Genomic DNA, 16,348 nt, shown 5'->3' on the forward strand with positions numbered 1-16,348 from the left:
AATTTTTTAACACAATTTTTTTAAGAGCAAGCATATAATGTTCATAAACTATCATAACATGTTTGGGACATATATGTTAATATGTTAGAACATATTATGTTTGGGACATAAAATGTTTGTAAATATAATATGCTAGATGCAAACATATATATTAATTTGGAAATAGCCTATAAACATATATGTGTTTAGAAAGAGAGACCTAGAGAATATGCTGCAAGTAAAATAATGGAAGCAAGAAATTGGCGCCTTAAAAATATATCCACGCAAAGAAACTTTCATTAAAATTTTTTACTACCTGTGTGTGCCCTTAGGTGAAATATAATATGTTTGACCAATACAAACAATATTTTGTTTGAACCAATCCTGAAAATATATATGCTTGAAGCAAAATGTGTTTGGGGTATATGTTACAGAAGCGTTTTTTTGAGTTAATTTGTAATTGGAAATAATTAAGTAATCAAAAAAAAAATTAAATTAATATTAAAATAACAATAAAAAACAAATAATTTAATAAATAAAATAATAAATTAAAAATATTTTTTTTATAAGTTATAATTATAGTAAATTAGGTAACCAATAAAATAAAGTGAAACTTTAACTAAATTAAAATTAAATTAAATTATTTATTAACACTTCAATAATGGCAAATTAAATTAATTTTAAAATTTTATTAAATTATTTATTAACATAGTTGTTGTCCAGTTGTTAATTTCTAATAAGAGTTAATTAAGTGATAAATAAAAATTGAAACCAAACTAAAATAAAAATAATAAGGAAATAAAAAATAAATTATTTATTAAATAAAATAATAATATATATATATGATTTTTCGAATATTTTGTAATTATAATACATTAAGTATATTTCAAAATTAAATTAAACGCATTGATTCTCCCAATTGTTGTATTACATATAATTTGTTTTTTTTTATATTCTTGTTTACGAAATATGTTCTATTTTGTGTTTTGAATTTAAAATTTTATTTACTTGAATTTTCATTGTTTCCATTTTTGTATCATTTCCATTACAATGTGATTTTTGTCACGTAGAGTGTTTTTTTTAAGGTTCTGCCAAGCAATCATTTCTATATTCTTTTTTTCTTGTTGTTTTGGGTTTGTTTGTTTTGAGTGGGTATACATTTAAGAGTTCAAATAATGTGGGTTTATTAACTTTTTCATAGTTCATAGCACCATAATAATCTTTTTAAAAAAGCATCTTCATTTTGGTTTCAATTTCCTCAAGACATTCAATTATGTCACGTTACATTAATCTGTGGTGTCAATAGAGCTAGTAGAATGAGACGTAGTAAGAATCATATTAAATTTGGCCGGGCCTAAGTTTGTATGCCCCATAAGCCATGTATTACAAACATTAAGCTTCTGCTATAATAAATATTTAATAATTAAAAAATAAAAATAAAATTGTGTCAAACAATGATACTGGCATTTGTGGATCTATGGAAAATGCAATAAGTCCCCCACTGAAAAGGTAAATAAACTGTGAATAAGCCTCCGGAAATCCTATTTGACATTATCCAATTATTTTTTTTTAAGTATTTTCATTTTGGAATTTTATTTTATAATGACATAGACCCCCGCTCAGAAATTAATCAAATTTCCCAGTTGTGAAATTTAAAATAAAGAAAAATTTGTCACTTTTAAGTGTACGGAAAGGGACTTTATTTCATTATACCTTTCGGGTCTTATTTCAGTGGGTTGCGTATAATACATCAAATCCAAGAATAGGAAATTAAATAACACTCCCAAAGGTTTGTGAATTAACGGCCCAAAGTAAAAACAAAAATTTCAAATTTTCCATTTCACCGATTTTTTTTGTTGATAAATTCTTATTTCCAACGTTGGGGCTTTATTTCAAATTGTCATAGAACCCCTCTGAAAAAAAAATTTGAAAAAAAAACTCCAAATTGTGAAATTTAAAATAAAGATATTTTGTCACTTTTAAGTGTACGGAAAGGGACTTTATCTCATTATATCTTTCGGGTCTTATTTCAGTGGGTTGCGTATAATACATCAAATCCAAGAATAGGAAATTAAATAACACTTCCAAAGGTTTGTGAATTAACGGCCCAAAGTAAAAACAAAAATTTCAAATTTTCCATTTCACCGATTTTTGTTTTTGGAAAAATTCTTATTTCCAACTTTGTGGCTTTATTTCAAATTGTCATAGAACCCCTCTGAAAAAAAAATTAGAACAAAAATCTCCAAATTGTGAAATTTAAAATAAAGAAAAATTTTTGTTTATTTTCTGTACACTTACTTGGGACTATATTTCATTATCTCTTTGGGGTCTTATTTCAGTGGGTGAGATCTAATATATCAAACCCCCAAAATAGCATAACTAACACCCTCAAAAGTTCTAGGAATTAACGAATCAAAGTAAACTTTCATGTTTCCGATTTCGTCGAAATTTTTTAAAATATTTTTCATAAATACAAATATTTTCTTTAGTTGAATGAATTCATTCCCAATTTAATCTGATATGTGCACTATCGCAATTATATTTATCCACCGATAATTATAAATATTTAGGTCCTCATTCAATTTTTAAATTGGAACATTAATTGGAACATTAAATTGATATTTTATCCTTCACAGAAAAAATATCGTCCAATTAAAACGTTAATTGAAGTTGAAAACTTTTTCAATTAAAAAATTAATTAATACTATAAAGTTTTTACTCAAAATCAGAAGAGTAAGACAGTTAAAAATTATGGATATACATATTTTTTATTTTTAATTTTAAAATTATAAATTTTAAAACTATACTTTTTTGAATCAAATTAAAAAGGATTACAAATAGTGATTGAAATATAGTATAGCGATTAAAAATAGTTTCGTTTTTAATTTAAAAACAAGTAAGGAAAGTCTAAAGTCGGGCGGGGCCGACTATATTATACCCTGCACCACTTTGTAGATCTAAATTTTCGATACCATATCACATCCGTCAAATGTGTTGGGGGCTATATATAAAGGTTTGTCCCAAATACATACATTTAAATATCACTCGATCTGGACAGAATTTGATAGACTTCTACAAAATCTATAGACTCAAAATTTAAGTCGGCTAATGCACTAGGGTGGAACACAATATTAGTAAAAAAATATGGGAAACATTTAAATCTGGAGCAATTTTAAGAAAACTTCGCAAAAGTTTATTTATGATTGATCGCTCGATATATATGCATTAGAAGTTTAGGAAAATTAGAGTCATTTTTACAACTTTTCGACTAAGCAGTGGCGATTTTACAAGGAAAATGTTGGTATTTTGACCATTTTTGTCGAAATCAGAAAAACATATATATGGGAGCTATATCTAAATCTGAACCGATTTCAACCAAATGTGGCACGCATAGCTACAATGCTAATTCTACTCCCTGTGTAAAATTTCAACTAAATCGGAGTTAAAAATTGGCCTCTACGGTCATATGAGTGTAAATCGGGCGAAAGCTATATATGGGAGATATATCTAAATCTGAACCGATTTCAACGCATAGCTACAATGCTAATTCTACTCCCTGTGCAAAATTTCAACTAAATCGGAGCAAAAAATTGGCCTCTGTGGTCATATGAGTGTAAATCGGGCGAAAGCTATATATGGGAGCTATATCTAAATCTGAACCGATTTCAACCAAATTTGGCACGCATAGCTACAATGCTAATTATACTCCCTGTGCAAAATTTCAACTAAATCGGAGCACAAAAATTCGCCTCTGTGGTCATTTGAGTGTAAATCGGGCGAAAGCTATATATGGGAGCTATATCTAAATCTGAACCGATTTCAACCAAATTTGGCACGCATAGTTACAATGCTAATTCTACTCCCTATGCAAAATTTCAACTAAATCGGAGCAAAAAATTGGCCTCTGTGGGCAAATGAGTGTAAATCGGGCGAAAGCTATATATGGGAGCTATATCTAAATCTGAACCGATTTGGCTGATATTTTGCAAGTTTTTCGAGACTCATAAAATATTCGGATGTACGGAATTTGAGGAAGATCGGTTGATATACACGCCAATTATGACCAGATCGGTGAAAAATATATATGGCAACTATATCTAAATCTGAACCGATTTTTTCCAAAATCAATAGGGATCGTCTTTGAGCCGAAACAGGACCCTATAACAAATTTTAGGACAATCGGACTAAAACTGCGAGCTGTACTTTGCACACAAAAATACATCAACAGACAGACAGACACACAAAGTAAATTTCATTAAAAGTCCGCCAACGAAAAATGTTCATTGATATAACGAAACATTTTCATTAATACAATGAAAATATTCGTTAATAGTACGAAACGTTACGTTGATTGGCAGAAAATTCGTTATATTAACGAAAAAATTCGTTGTATTAACGAATTTTTTTCATTGGCTGACTTTTAACGACACATTTCGTTAATATAACGAAACTTTTTCGATTAGTGTCGAGGGACATCGCTAAATCGACTCAGAATTTAATTCTAAGGTGATCCGTATACTAAAAGTTTGGTCTATGATTACTCCTTCTTGGCGTTACATACAAATGCACAAACTTATTATACCCTGTACCACAGTAGTGGTGAAGGGTATAAATATCTATTTTGCAAAATATCATAGAATTTTTTACTTGACATCCAAAACACTTAAATCACTTCACACCTTATGAAGTGATGCAAATTCAGTGCAATGGCTGTTGAAATGGTGGTCATCCGTCCTGCAGCAATTTTGTACCACTTCCGAAAAAAAAAAAACATTTTAACTCCTTGGCGATGCTTCTTAGCGGAATTGCGGCAATATCTTCTCACAGAAACGAAATCGTCATTAGAGAAGTTTTGAAACAATGGGAAATGTCAGGTGAGAGGATAAACGTCTGTCGATTTTTTATTTAATTTATTTATATTTTACTTTTTTTATAATTTTTATTTATTTAATTTTTTTATTTAAATTTTTTGTTCTTCTGGCGAAACTGATATTGAGTGTAAGGCGATTATATGCTTACCATTACATCACGATGGCTAGCATGGTCAAATGGGATAAACGATTAATGTGGAGCTATATTAGTCAATGAACTCATATTTCAAATTGGGAAAAGCTGTAAAATGTGCTTACGGATATCGTCGAAACAGACCTTGCTATACAACAAAAAAAAAAGAAAGGATTTTTCTTAAAATTCCGGAAGACAGCTCTGAAGACGATGATTTCAGATGTACTTCAATCAATCGACATTTTCAAAATTCGATCTTTATTACTTTTCCCCCTCTATTATAAACTTTACCTTTGACGTCTTGACATAGCAGAAGCAGCTGAGGCTGATTTTGCCAATAGAGAGGTTCGTTTCTTGGCCATTACAGACTTAGAAGCAGGCCTTGATGATGTAGAGGATGAGGGTGAGGTTGATGTTGACGTTGATGATGATGATGCTGATGTTGACGACAACGAGGATACCAAAGAAGAGGGTTCCTCTTCGGTAGTTTCAGTGAATGATACACAGGATGCTGGTGATGTTGTTTCGATTGAAGCAGCTGACATTTTTGCACATGTTACCGTATATGAACCTTTACGATTTAACATTTTATATGAACTTTGTAGTTGTAATTGTTGTTGCGGAGAATGTCCTTGCACTATTGCAATAATAATTATTGTTAAATTTGACTTTGTTATTGGCTCTTTTTGTTGTTGTTGTTAAATTGTTACATTCACTATTATTACCAATGTGGTACTTTTATTTTGACTCTGTTGTTGTTATTGCAATACAATAAACATATAGTAAATTGTTGATGCTGTTGTTGTTGTTGTTTATCGTGGTGATATTTTTATTATTCGTGGGCAATAAAACGTATATCCTTAAATGCCATAACACAATAATACACTGAATGCCACTGAACCAATACCATAATACAATTTTGCACAATGTTGCAATAGCAAATGATAGCATGTACACAGGAGATTTTTTTTTTAGGATGAAGCGGGTGGAGGGGGACTGGGTTTAATATACAACAAGTGTTTGTTGCTTGTTTTTTTTTTCTTTTTTCACGTTATGTACTAAATTTTTATATTTATTTTTCTCATCTCATTTAATGGATTTTTCTTTTTTTTATTATCTTCCCATTTGTCACTGATGCCTTGGTTGTCACACGACGCGTTTATTTTTCATTTTTACGATTTTATTTTGTGGGTATTCTTTTGCATTCGTTTGGTGGGTAAATACGTTACGGTTTCGTTGCATCGGTAATCCATTCATGTAGGCAAACGATATGTACCCGTAAACGTTTAGAGTAAGACTAACAAAAGTCTGAGTGTATGGCATACAAAACCACCAGCCATAGGATTTGTTTGGCTGTGTACTCTTCTTTGTGCGTTTGGTGAGAGCAACAATTTGAGTGTAGCGAATAAGTGTTTGTGTGTGTGTGTGTGTGTGTGTGTGTGGGTAAGTGTAAATGAATATGTGGTTGAAATGCCTGCTTAATGTTTGCCTGGCTTGTGTTTTGTTTAATAACCAAAAAACGCTTTCAATATAAACAAACCAGTGTTGCCAGGTAATTTTTGATTCTTCCCCCCAAATCTTAAGAAAAAACCCCTAAATTGTTCTAGACTTTATTCAAAAACCCCCAAAAATTTTATGTACAGTATGTCAAGAAAGTCTTTTGACATTGCCAAATATTTCAAATTCCAGAAATGATTGAAATATTAAATATTTTATTTTTTTGCAGCAATGCTGTGTACGTATGTATACTTTGCAAAATACATAATAAAATATTTTTATACCCTCCACCATAGGATGGGGGGTATATTAACTTTGTCATTCCGTTTGTAACACATCGAAATATTGCTCTAAGACCCCATAAAGTATATATATTCTGGGTCGTGGTGAAATTCTGAGTCGATCTGAGCATGTCCGTCCGTCCGTCCGTCCGTCTGTTGAAATCACGCTAACTTCCGAACGAAACAAGCTATCGACTTGAAACTTGGCACAAGTAGTTGTTATTGATGTAGGTCGGATGGTATTGCAAATGGGCCATATCGGTCCACTTTTACGTATAGCCCCCATATAAACGGACCCCCAAATTTGGCTTGCGAGGCCTCTAAGAAAAGCAAATTTCATCCGATCCGGCTGAAATTTGGTACATAGTGTTAGTATATGGTCTCTAACAACCATGCAAAAATTGGTCCACATCGGTCCATAATTATATATAGCCCCCATATAAACCGATCCCCCGATTTGGCTTGCGAGGCCTCTAAGAGAAGCAAATTTCATCCGATCCGGCTGAAATTTGGTACATGGTGTTAGTATATGGTCTCTAACAACCATGCAAAAATTGGTCCACATCGGTCCATAATTATATATAGCCCCCATATAAACCGATCCCCCGATTTGGCTTGCGAGGCCTCTAAGAAAAGCAAATTTCATCCGATCCGGCTGAAATTTGGTACATAGTGTTAGTATATGGTCTCTAACAACCATGCAAAAATTGGCCCACATCGGTCCATAATCATATATAGCCCCCATATAAACCGATCCCCCGATTTGGCTTGCGAGGCCTCTAAGAGAAGCAAATTTCATCCGATCCGGCTGAAATTTGGTACATGGTGTTAGTATATGGTCTCTAACAACCATGCAAAAATTGGTCCACATCGGTCCATAATTATATATAGCCCCCATATAAACCGATCCCCCGATTTGGCGTGCGAGGCCTCTAATAGAAGCAAATTTCATCCGATTCGGCTGAAATTTGGTACATGGTGGTAGTATATAGCCTCAAACTTCTGTGCAAAAATTGATCGAAATCGGTCCATAATTATATATAGCCCCCATATAAACCGATCCCCCGATTTGACCTCCGGAGCCCCTTGGAAGAGCAAAATTCATCCGATTCGGTTGAAATTTGGTACGTGATGTTAGTATATGGTATCCAACAACCATGCAGGAATCGGTTCATGTCAGTCCATAATTATATATAGCACCCATATAAACCGATCCCCAGATTTGACCTCCGGTGCCTTTTGGAGAAGCAAAATTCATCCGATCTGGTTGAAATTTTGTACGTGGTGGTAGTATATGATATTTAACAACCATGCCAAAAGTGGTCCATATCAGTCCACAATTATATATAGCCCCCATATAAACCGATCCCGAGATTTGGTTTTGGAGCCTCTTGGAGGAGCAAATTTCTTCCGAGTCAGTTGAAATTGTGCTAGTATATGGCCGTTAACAACCATGCCTAACTAGGTCCATATCGGTCTATAGTTATATATAGCCCTCAGATAAATCGATCCCCAATCACACAAAAATTGGTCCATATCAATAATTGTATATAGCCCCCATATAAGCGACCCCCATATTTCAATTCTGGCTCCCTACGTGCAAAAGTCCATATCGATTCGTAATTATTTGTAGACTTACTTACACATATTTTTTTTGTCTAATGTATGGACTAACTCACAATTTAGAAAACGATTTAAGATACCACAACCCAAGTAATTCGATTGTGGATGACAGTCTTTCGTAGAAGTTTCTACGCAATCCATGGTGGAGGGTACATAAGATTCGGCCTGGCCGAACTTACGGCCGTTTATACTTGTTTTAAATTTCATTATATTTAATTTTCGAACAAAACATAATTTCTAACCTAATGTCAAAACACTTTCTTGACATACTGTATGTAAATAGTACAAAAAGAGGTACAAAAAGAGGTCCAAAATTTCGTTAAAAATCCTGTAGTGATACACTTTAAAAATTAAATTTAACACAAATATATAAACTGAAACAAGATTTTTTCTGAGGAACAAAATTTTAGACAAAATAAGTTTTTTTAATGCTAAAAATTTTCTTTTGAAGTAAATAAAAATCATCGAATTTGTGACAAGTGGGGTACTTGTCACAAATTCGGTTTCGATTCCTGCTTCGACTGAACACCAAAAAGTTTTTCAGCGGTGGATTATCCCACCTCTGTAATGCTGGTGACATTTCTGAGGGTTTCAAAGCTTCTCTAAGTGGTTGCACTGCAATGTGGAACGCCTTTCGGACTCGGCTTTTAAAAGGAGGTCCCTTTACATTGAGCTTAACATGGAATCGGGTAGTAATACGAGAGAAGTTCACCAATGTGGTATCACAACGGACTGAATAGTCAAAGTGAGTTTGATATATCGGGCTGCCACCTAACCTGACTTTGTTTTTAATTGTATCAAATATTAAATATGTTCTTCAACAGATGGGTTTAAAAAAGAATGTCATTGCATACTTGCTTGTATTTAGGAACATAGGTTGACTTCCCTTATTTTTTTCTCACAATTCATGCCAGAATTGTTCCAAATTTTGTTGAGAATTGCTCCACTTAATAAGATCTAAGATATTGTTTACCCCCAAATAAATGTTACCCCTAAAAATCCCCCTAAACGTGTAAAAAACCCCTAAATTTGGGGGGAAAACCCCCAACCTGGCAACACTGAAACAAACCAACTGAATACTCTCACATTATATAGTATTCAGAGATGCCAGATGGTTGCAAATAGACATAACGCACCAAAATTCGGTCGGATAGGATGAAATTCTTCCTACGTAGAGTTTCCGGAAGTCAAATATGGCAATCGGTTTATATGTGGGCTAATAAATATCAACCGGAAATTTCAACGAAATTTGGCCCTCTTGGGGGCTAATCACAGCTTTCAATATCGAGATATAGAGACATAGATTTTCTGGATCACGGGAGACTATATCGAGTTTTATTGATCGATTTTTTTTTCGATTGGTAATTTGCTATCGTAAAACATTTTTCCCGTGTTTATTACATTGTTTTCGCTATATAGGTGTGTACACGCAGAGAAGGAATATGATCACCACAACCATGTTCCAAGAGCACAATGTTACTTTTTCACGGAAAACATGTAGCATGTTTGTCGAAACCATGTTCTTTTTTGGGAAATTATGTATCTGATTTCGGAAAACATATTATGTTTGACGAGAAAAGAATATTTTTCCGACAAAAATGCTACATGGTCGCTGTGAAAAAGTGACATGGTGCTCTTGAAACATGTTTCAGGTGATTATATTCCTTCTCTGGGTGTAGTAAGTATGTTAGCTCGCATTATTGCTAATTTGTAATAAATTTACATACACGCAAAAAAAAAAAATCTTTCCTCCCAAACGAAATTTTAGACAAACAAAGTTCGTTTCTCATTTGCTTTTCGCTGCAAGGAAGTGTATTTCGAAGAAAAGTATATACTTTTTGTGATAAACGTTTATTCTTTTCCAGGATGCAAAAACAATTTCATAAAGACAAACTCAAAAAACCAAAAAAAAAACATTGTTTTTTTCCTAATTGCATTGTCCCTCACATCTTTCTCACATCCACGAGGATTGTTAGTTCTTAACACCTTTTCCTGTAATACCAACAATGTAGAAGAAATTATACGATTTTGTAAATTTAAAAATTTTTTTTACCTTTCGCCTGGACGGAGAATCGAACCGCGGACCATGCACTTTGTAAGCCAACACACTCACTACTGAGCTATGTACCTGTTATGGTCATCAATAGATAATTATCCATATAAGTTATATTTATATAGCATAGCTTGCGGCGCCCACGAACCGAATAAACAAAGTTTATTTAACAGAAACAAACATTTAGTTTGGCACCGTGCAGCAGTGGTTGCTACGTCCGACTTGCATTCCAAGGGTCGTGGGTTCGATCCCTGCTTCGACCAAAATTTTTTTTTTTTACATATATTCCAGATATGTTCGGAAGATTCCGAAAAAAATGTTCAACATTACATTATACTATATTAAATGTTGAACTGTAAAATGTGTCTTATTAAAGACCTAAAGCCAGAAAAGAACAGTGTTTGACATAAACGAAATGGACTGTGTTGTTGTTTCAAAAATAACTTTTTTTATTGAAAAATTAAAAATATTGTAACAAACGAATTTTTTTGGTGATAAAAGTTTAAAATTTTCGAAGCAATTCAAAAGAAAAACGTTTTCGGTACACGTTTTCCAAACGTTTTTTTTTTTTCTTTGCGTGTATAATGAACCCATTTTTAATATTTAGAACTAATGCAACTCGCATAAAAGTTAAACAAAAAATTGGTTATAGACGAGTTCGGGAGCGAGCATCATACCCACAAAAAAATATTTTTTTTTTTATTCAATCACGAAATTAATTGATCCAATTAATTTTTAATTGGATTGTTTTCAATCAAAGAAATGATAATATCAATCAACGAAGTCAATTAAAAAATTAATTGATACTATTAATTTTTGTGATTTAATTTAATTAAAAAATTAAATTTTTAATTGAATATTTTTGAAAATTCAATTAAAATTGTAATTAAAAATATTTTGGTGAAGATTATTTTTTTGTGTAGCTTCGCAAAGAACCATATAAGAAGTGCACAGACAAGAGCGATATCCAAGAGATTGTGATCAATCAATTACCGTACCATACCATGACAACATTACGCTTTTGAACCAGCATGTAAGAAACAGGGATCAATAGTATGAACCAATAATCGATTATTAATCAAAAATCGATTTTTGATTATTTTCACCAATCAAAATTCGAAAAATCGATTTTTTATAATCGAATTTAATAGAAACAATGATTATACAAAATATTGGATTATATGAAATCTATTTGGCTTTTTGTGAGTGTTATCTACAATAGTTGGTAAGAAATGCCCAAAATTAGTGTTCCATTCAAACATGTTAATTTTTTAATTTAATATATTTTTTAAATGTTCAATAAAGGGTAATACGGTCAAAATTTGGTCAATACAAACTTGACGTATTTCTTTCAATTTTGCATTTAAAAACTGAACACCCCTCATTTTGAAGGTGTGCGTGTGTAGAATGTTGCTCCTATTTTGATTTTGGAATTCACTCTTCAGTTGTCAAAATGTCGTCTAAGCAAGAAGAGCAGCATATCAAAATTTTGCTCGCGCATCGCGAAAATCCGAGCTACTCGCACGCAAAGCTGGCAAAATAACTAAAAGTTGCCAAATCAACCGTTACAAATGTAATTAAAGCGTTTGGGGAACGTTTGTCGACATCCAGGAAGTCTGGATCGGGGGGAAATCGAAAACCGGAAGTCGCTGAGACGACAAAGAGAGTTGCCGGTAGTTTCAAGCGAAACCCTAACCTCTCTCTCCGAGATGTCGCAAATAAGCTACAACCGTGTATCGTCTACAACCAAAAAACGAGCCGGACTATCGACTTACAAGAAGGTATCGCGATGATAAACAAAATACGACGGCCAAAGCGCGATCCCGGAGGCTGTACACGACGATGCTGACGAAGTTTGACTGCGTGGTAATGGACGACGAAACCTACGTCAAAGCCGACTACAAGCAGCTTCCGGGACAGGTAGGGTGAAGGTAGCAGATATTTTCAAGCACATAAAACTGTCAAAGTTCGCAAAGAAATATCTGGTTTGGCAAGCCATCTGTACCTGTGGCTTGAGCGCAGCATTTTCATAGCTTCCGGGACTGTCAACCAAGAAATTTACGTGAAAGAGTGTTTGAATAAACGTCTGCTGCCTTTCCTGAAGAAACACGGTTGTTCCGTACTTTTTTGGCCGGATTTGGCATCTTGCCATTACGGTAAAAAGGCCATGGAGTGGTACGCCGTCAACAACGTGCAGGTGGTTCCCAAGGACAAGAACCCTCCCAACACGCCAGAGCTCCGCCCAAGTGAGAAATACTGGGTTATTGTCAAGCGGAACCTAAAGAAGACCAAAAAAAACTGCTAAGGACGAGCAGCAGTTCAAGGCAAACTGGCTTTCAGCGGCGAAGAAGGTGGACAAGGTGGCTGTACAAAATCTGATGGCAGGTGTCAAGCGTGAGGCCCGGCAATTCGGATTTGGAAAAGCGAAAGCCTAACTGAATATTTTTCCTGAATTTTATACTAATTGAACTTGAAAAAGAAATTTAATTTGATTTTTTAAATAAACGATTGCACCGATTTACATGCGTTTTCCCTTGACCAAATTTTGACCGTATAACCCTTTATTTAAATGTATGTATTTGGGACAAACCTTTATATAGAGCCCCCAACACATTTGACAGATTTGATATGGTATCGAAAATTTAGATCTACAAAGTGGTGCAGGGTATAATATAGTCGGCCCCGCCCGTCTTTAGTTTAATATCTCGACCAGTTCGGAATTATTTTTAGCAAAGAGTTATGTCTTGCTAGGCTTGTTGTATGAAAGTGAGCTATTTACGGAATTTGAATGTTGTTTTCAATAATATCGTGACATACGTTTATTGGTTAAGGCGCTTTGACCATATCACCAGATACAGGGAACTTCTTTATGGTGTATTATTCGATAATTTGTTTAAAATCCGATAACTTTTGTTCCTTCATAGGATTATTTATACGCGTGAACCAGGGTATTTATATGTATGAGAGGCTTCGCTTTACAAGATCCCACAGGGGTAGGAAATAAATTCCTGAGCGGAACCGAAGTCTGATTTCAACTTGGCATGTCTTCACTCATGCAATAAATATCTGGAATGAACTCACTCATAACATACAGCGAAACAGAAATACATTACACTTCAAAAATATGTTATTTTCTCACTATTCAAATCTAGTATCTAACTAATCTTAACAGCATATGCTATATAGTTTCCTTTTAAATTATGAAATTAATAAATTAATTTCATTATTATTTTTTGTTCTTTTTTTTTCGTTAATTATTATATTTTCTCTTAATTCTCTTTTTGGATTTTAGAATTTTGATTTTCTTTATTTATTTGAAAAAGTTATGAACGTAACTTTTCATTAAATTTAATAAAAGCAAATACATTTAACCCAAATCCCTGTACATTAAATATAAGTCGTAAGTCTTTCTGTGCAGGATTAATAAATAAATAAGTAAATAAAAATAATGTTTTCCTCTTTTTTTAGTTAATTTAACTAACGTAAGCCAAAAAGTATTAAGAACAAGGAAACTTTTTTAAAACATAATATTTTCATGAACTAAAATAGAGGTAAATGGGTTTTAGTGCCCTAGAGGGTAATCAGAATGAGCAATATCTGAACTAACGGCTGGTGGGGTAGAACTTCTCATGTGAGTGTTTCCAAATTAGTTGTTGCGGGTTGTGCTATATGTAGGCGTACTGCAAAATCAAATTGCCATGCTTTTCCAGATATTGTGGCAGTTTATCACGATAGGCTCAGCTTCGTAACAACGTTGCAGCAGCTCAAAGTACACCACACCCTGCCGGTCTTTCTATGCATATTCGGCTATGTCGTTGATGTGAAGGCAAGATCAGGATATCCATATCATTTTTATACCCTCCACCATAGGATGCGGGGTACATTAATTTTTTTTTTCGCTTGGGATTTATGAAGTGGGTCCATTTTTCATCAGCAGCGATGCGAAACAAAACCCTTGGATCAGCTGTACTCAAGTCTCCGCAAATGCTGTTTTATGGGCAAGAAGCTTGACATGTCGAGAGCCCATAAAACTGTATTGTATACATTCCGACATACTGAAAATGAAACCTATGGTCATAAATATGTATGACCATATCAGAGTATTAGGGGGTTTTTCCCCGGGGTTTCCCATATTTTCGCTCCCGCTTTCCAGTTAACCCATCTTTAGTTCCTTTGACATGAATGAAAACTCTACTGAGACTGTTCTAACCATTGTAAAATTTTCTTTTATTGCAAAATATTTCGCTTTGGATAATTCATTGACATGTTGACTCTTTTGGTGAGATTTTCTGGATGATGTAAGATTTTAAAAGTGAAATAGATGCTTGAGTTTCCACATAACCCCTTAGAATATACTTCTTCGGTTGTTTTTTTATAATTTTTCAAATGTCTAAAAAATACCATAACAAAGTAAGTTTCTTCTTTGAGCGGGATCCCGGGAAATTTGGAAAAAAATTCCCCCTTTCCCGGGAATGGAAAAAGTCCGGGAAGAGGAAAACCCTACAGAGTATGCATATACATTTTTCGATATTAAATTCGAAAAGTTGCAAGTGAAATGCCTGGTCCAACTTCATAAAATCGTTTATACTAAAAATCCACTAATCCACAATAGGTGCATCTAGTTTGCACATTCGAACAGAGGACAGGAAAATAATACATTCTAAGATACGATCACTAATATTCGAAAGACAATTCTTCATATACACTATTAAACTTTGGAACTCCTTCCCTTTACCCAGCAAAGAAAAATATTTTCAATTATTATAAATATTGTTTTTATATATGTCTTCCCTGTATATGATAAATATGCTCAAGTAAGGTTCAACAGAGATGATCAAAAGAAATCTTTAGATCTGGTAACGTTATTTTATGCCCACAAATGAATAGCTATAACTTCACCATGTTTATTCAATTCAAAACATATGCAGATACTTGTGTTGCTTGTTAACCAAAAGAACACACACACATACACACTCAGGCACTTAAGAGACGACATTACACATACGGATCAAAGTAAAAACAATGCCGTCAGCTAAATTACTCAAAGTGAGTTTTTCTTGTCTTCACTACATTTTATCAACTTCATATTGCCGGCTTTACGTTTACTCTCACACTCTCTCATACAAATGCTCCATCTGTTGCCGATGTCTAGCAAGTAGTCAGGCTGGTCCTATTCATTCAGAAAAATTATGAAGACAGCCTATAAAAGAGCAAAGAGCAAAGAGGAAGAGGAGGAACTGGAAAAAAAATGTGAAGTGTGTACCACATTAGGGTAGGTAAAGTAATGACAACTGTCTGGTAAAACGACAACCAAGAATCAAAGGCGGACATTGAGAACCTTAACACAGTGGCAGAGAATAATTATTTTGCAAAAAAACAAAACTGAAGTTCAAAATGTAATGATATTCAATTCTTCACTGATGTTCATTTCGACCTATTTTTGTTAACGTCTTCATACTGGTCGATCACCCAATTTCATTCCTTGACTCTTTCGAAGCAAATTTTGGTTTATAAATCTTCATGCTGACCGAACTCCCTTCTTCATTTCTCGAGCATTTTGCAGACGATTTGTATAAGATACAAATTCGATAAAAAATGATTATTTATACCAAAATATTTCCAATTAAAAAGTTGATTGAAGTTGAAAATTTTTTCAATTAATAAATTTATTGATTTAATTAACAATTTAATCAAGATAGAAACGTTAAGTTAATTAAAGGGTGGGTCAAAATTTGGTTAACGCGTGTAAATCGGTGAAATCGTTTATTTAAAAAATTAAATTAAATTTCTTTTCCAAGTTTAATTAGTATAAAATTCAGGAAAAATATTCAGTTAGGCTTTCACTTTTCCAAATCCGAATTGCCGGGCCTCACGCTTGACACCTGCCATCAGATTTTGTACAGCCACCTTG

At 33.5% G+C, this 16,348-nt stretch overlaps 1 protein-coding gene across 3 annotated transcripts in view; it reads right to left on the reverse strand.

The window, feature by feature from the left end:
• Positions 1-16,348, reverse strand: part of RhoGEF3 (Rho guanine nucleotide exchange factor 3) — a 710,057-nt gene that overhangs the window by 66,871 nt on the left and 626,838 nt on the right. The window contains exon 1 of one of the 3 annotated variants that reach the window (XM_075305343.1): positions 5,275-6,276. The exons of the other annotated variants lie outside the window; for them this stretch is intronic. Coding sequence (XP_075161458.1) covers positions 5,275-5,570 — 296 coding nt within the window. The 5' untranslated portion in view covers positions 5,571-6,276. Of the gene's footprint in view, positions 1-5,274; positions 6,277-16,348 lie in introns of those variants that run through there. 3 annotated transcript variants of the gene reach the window in all.

This window comes from Haematobia irritans, chromosome 4, assembly GCF_050003625.1.
Source record: "Haematobia irritans isolate KBUSLIRL chromosome 4, ASM5000362v1, whole genome shotgun sequence".
Taxonomy (NCBI): Eukaryota; Metazoa; Arthropoda; class Insecta; order Diptera; family Muscidae; genus Haematobia; species Haematobia irritans.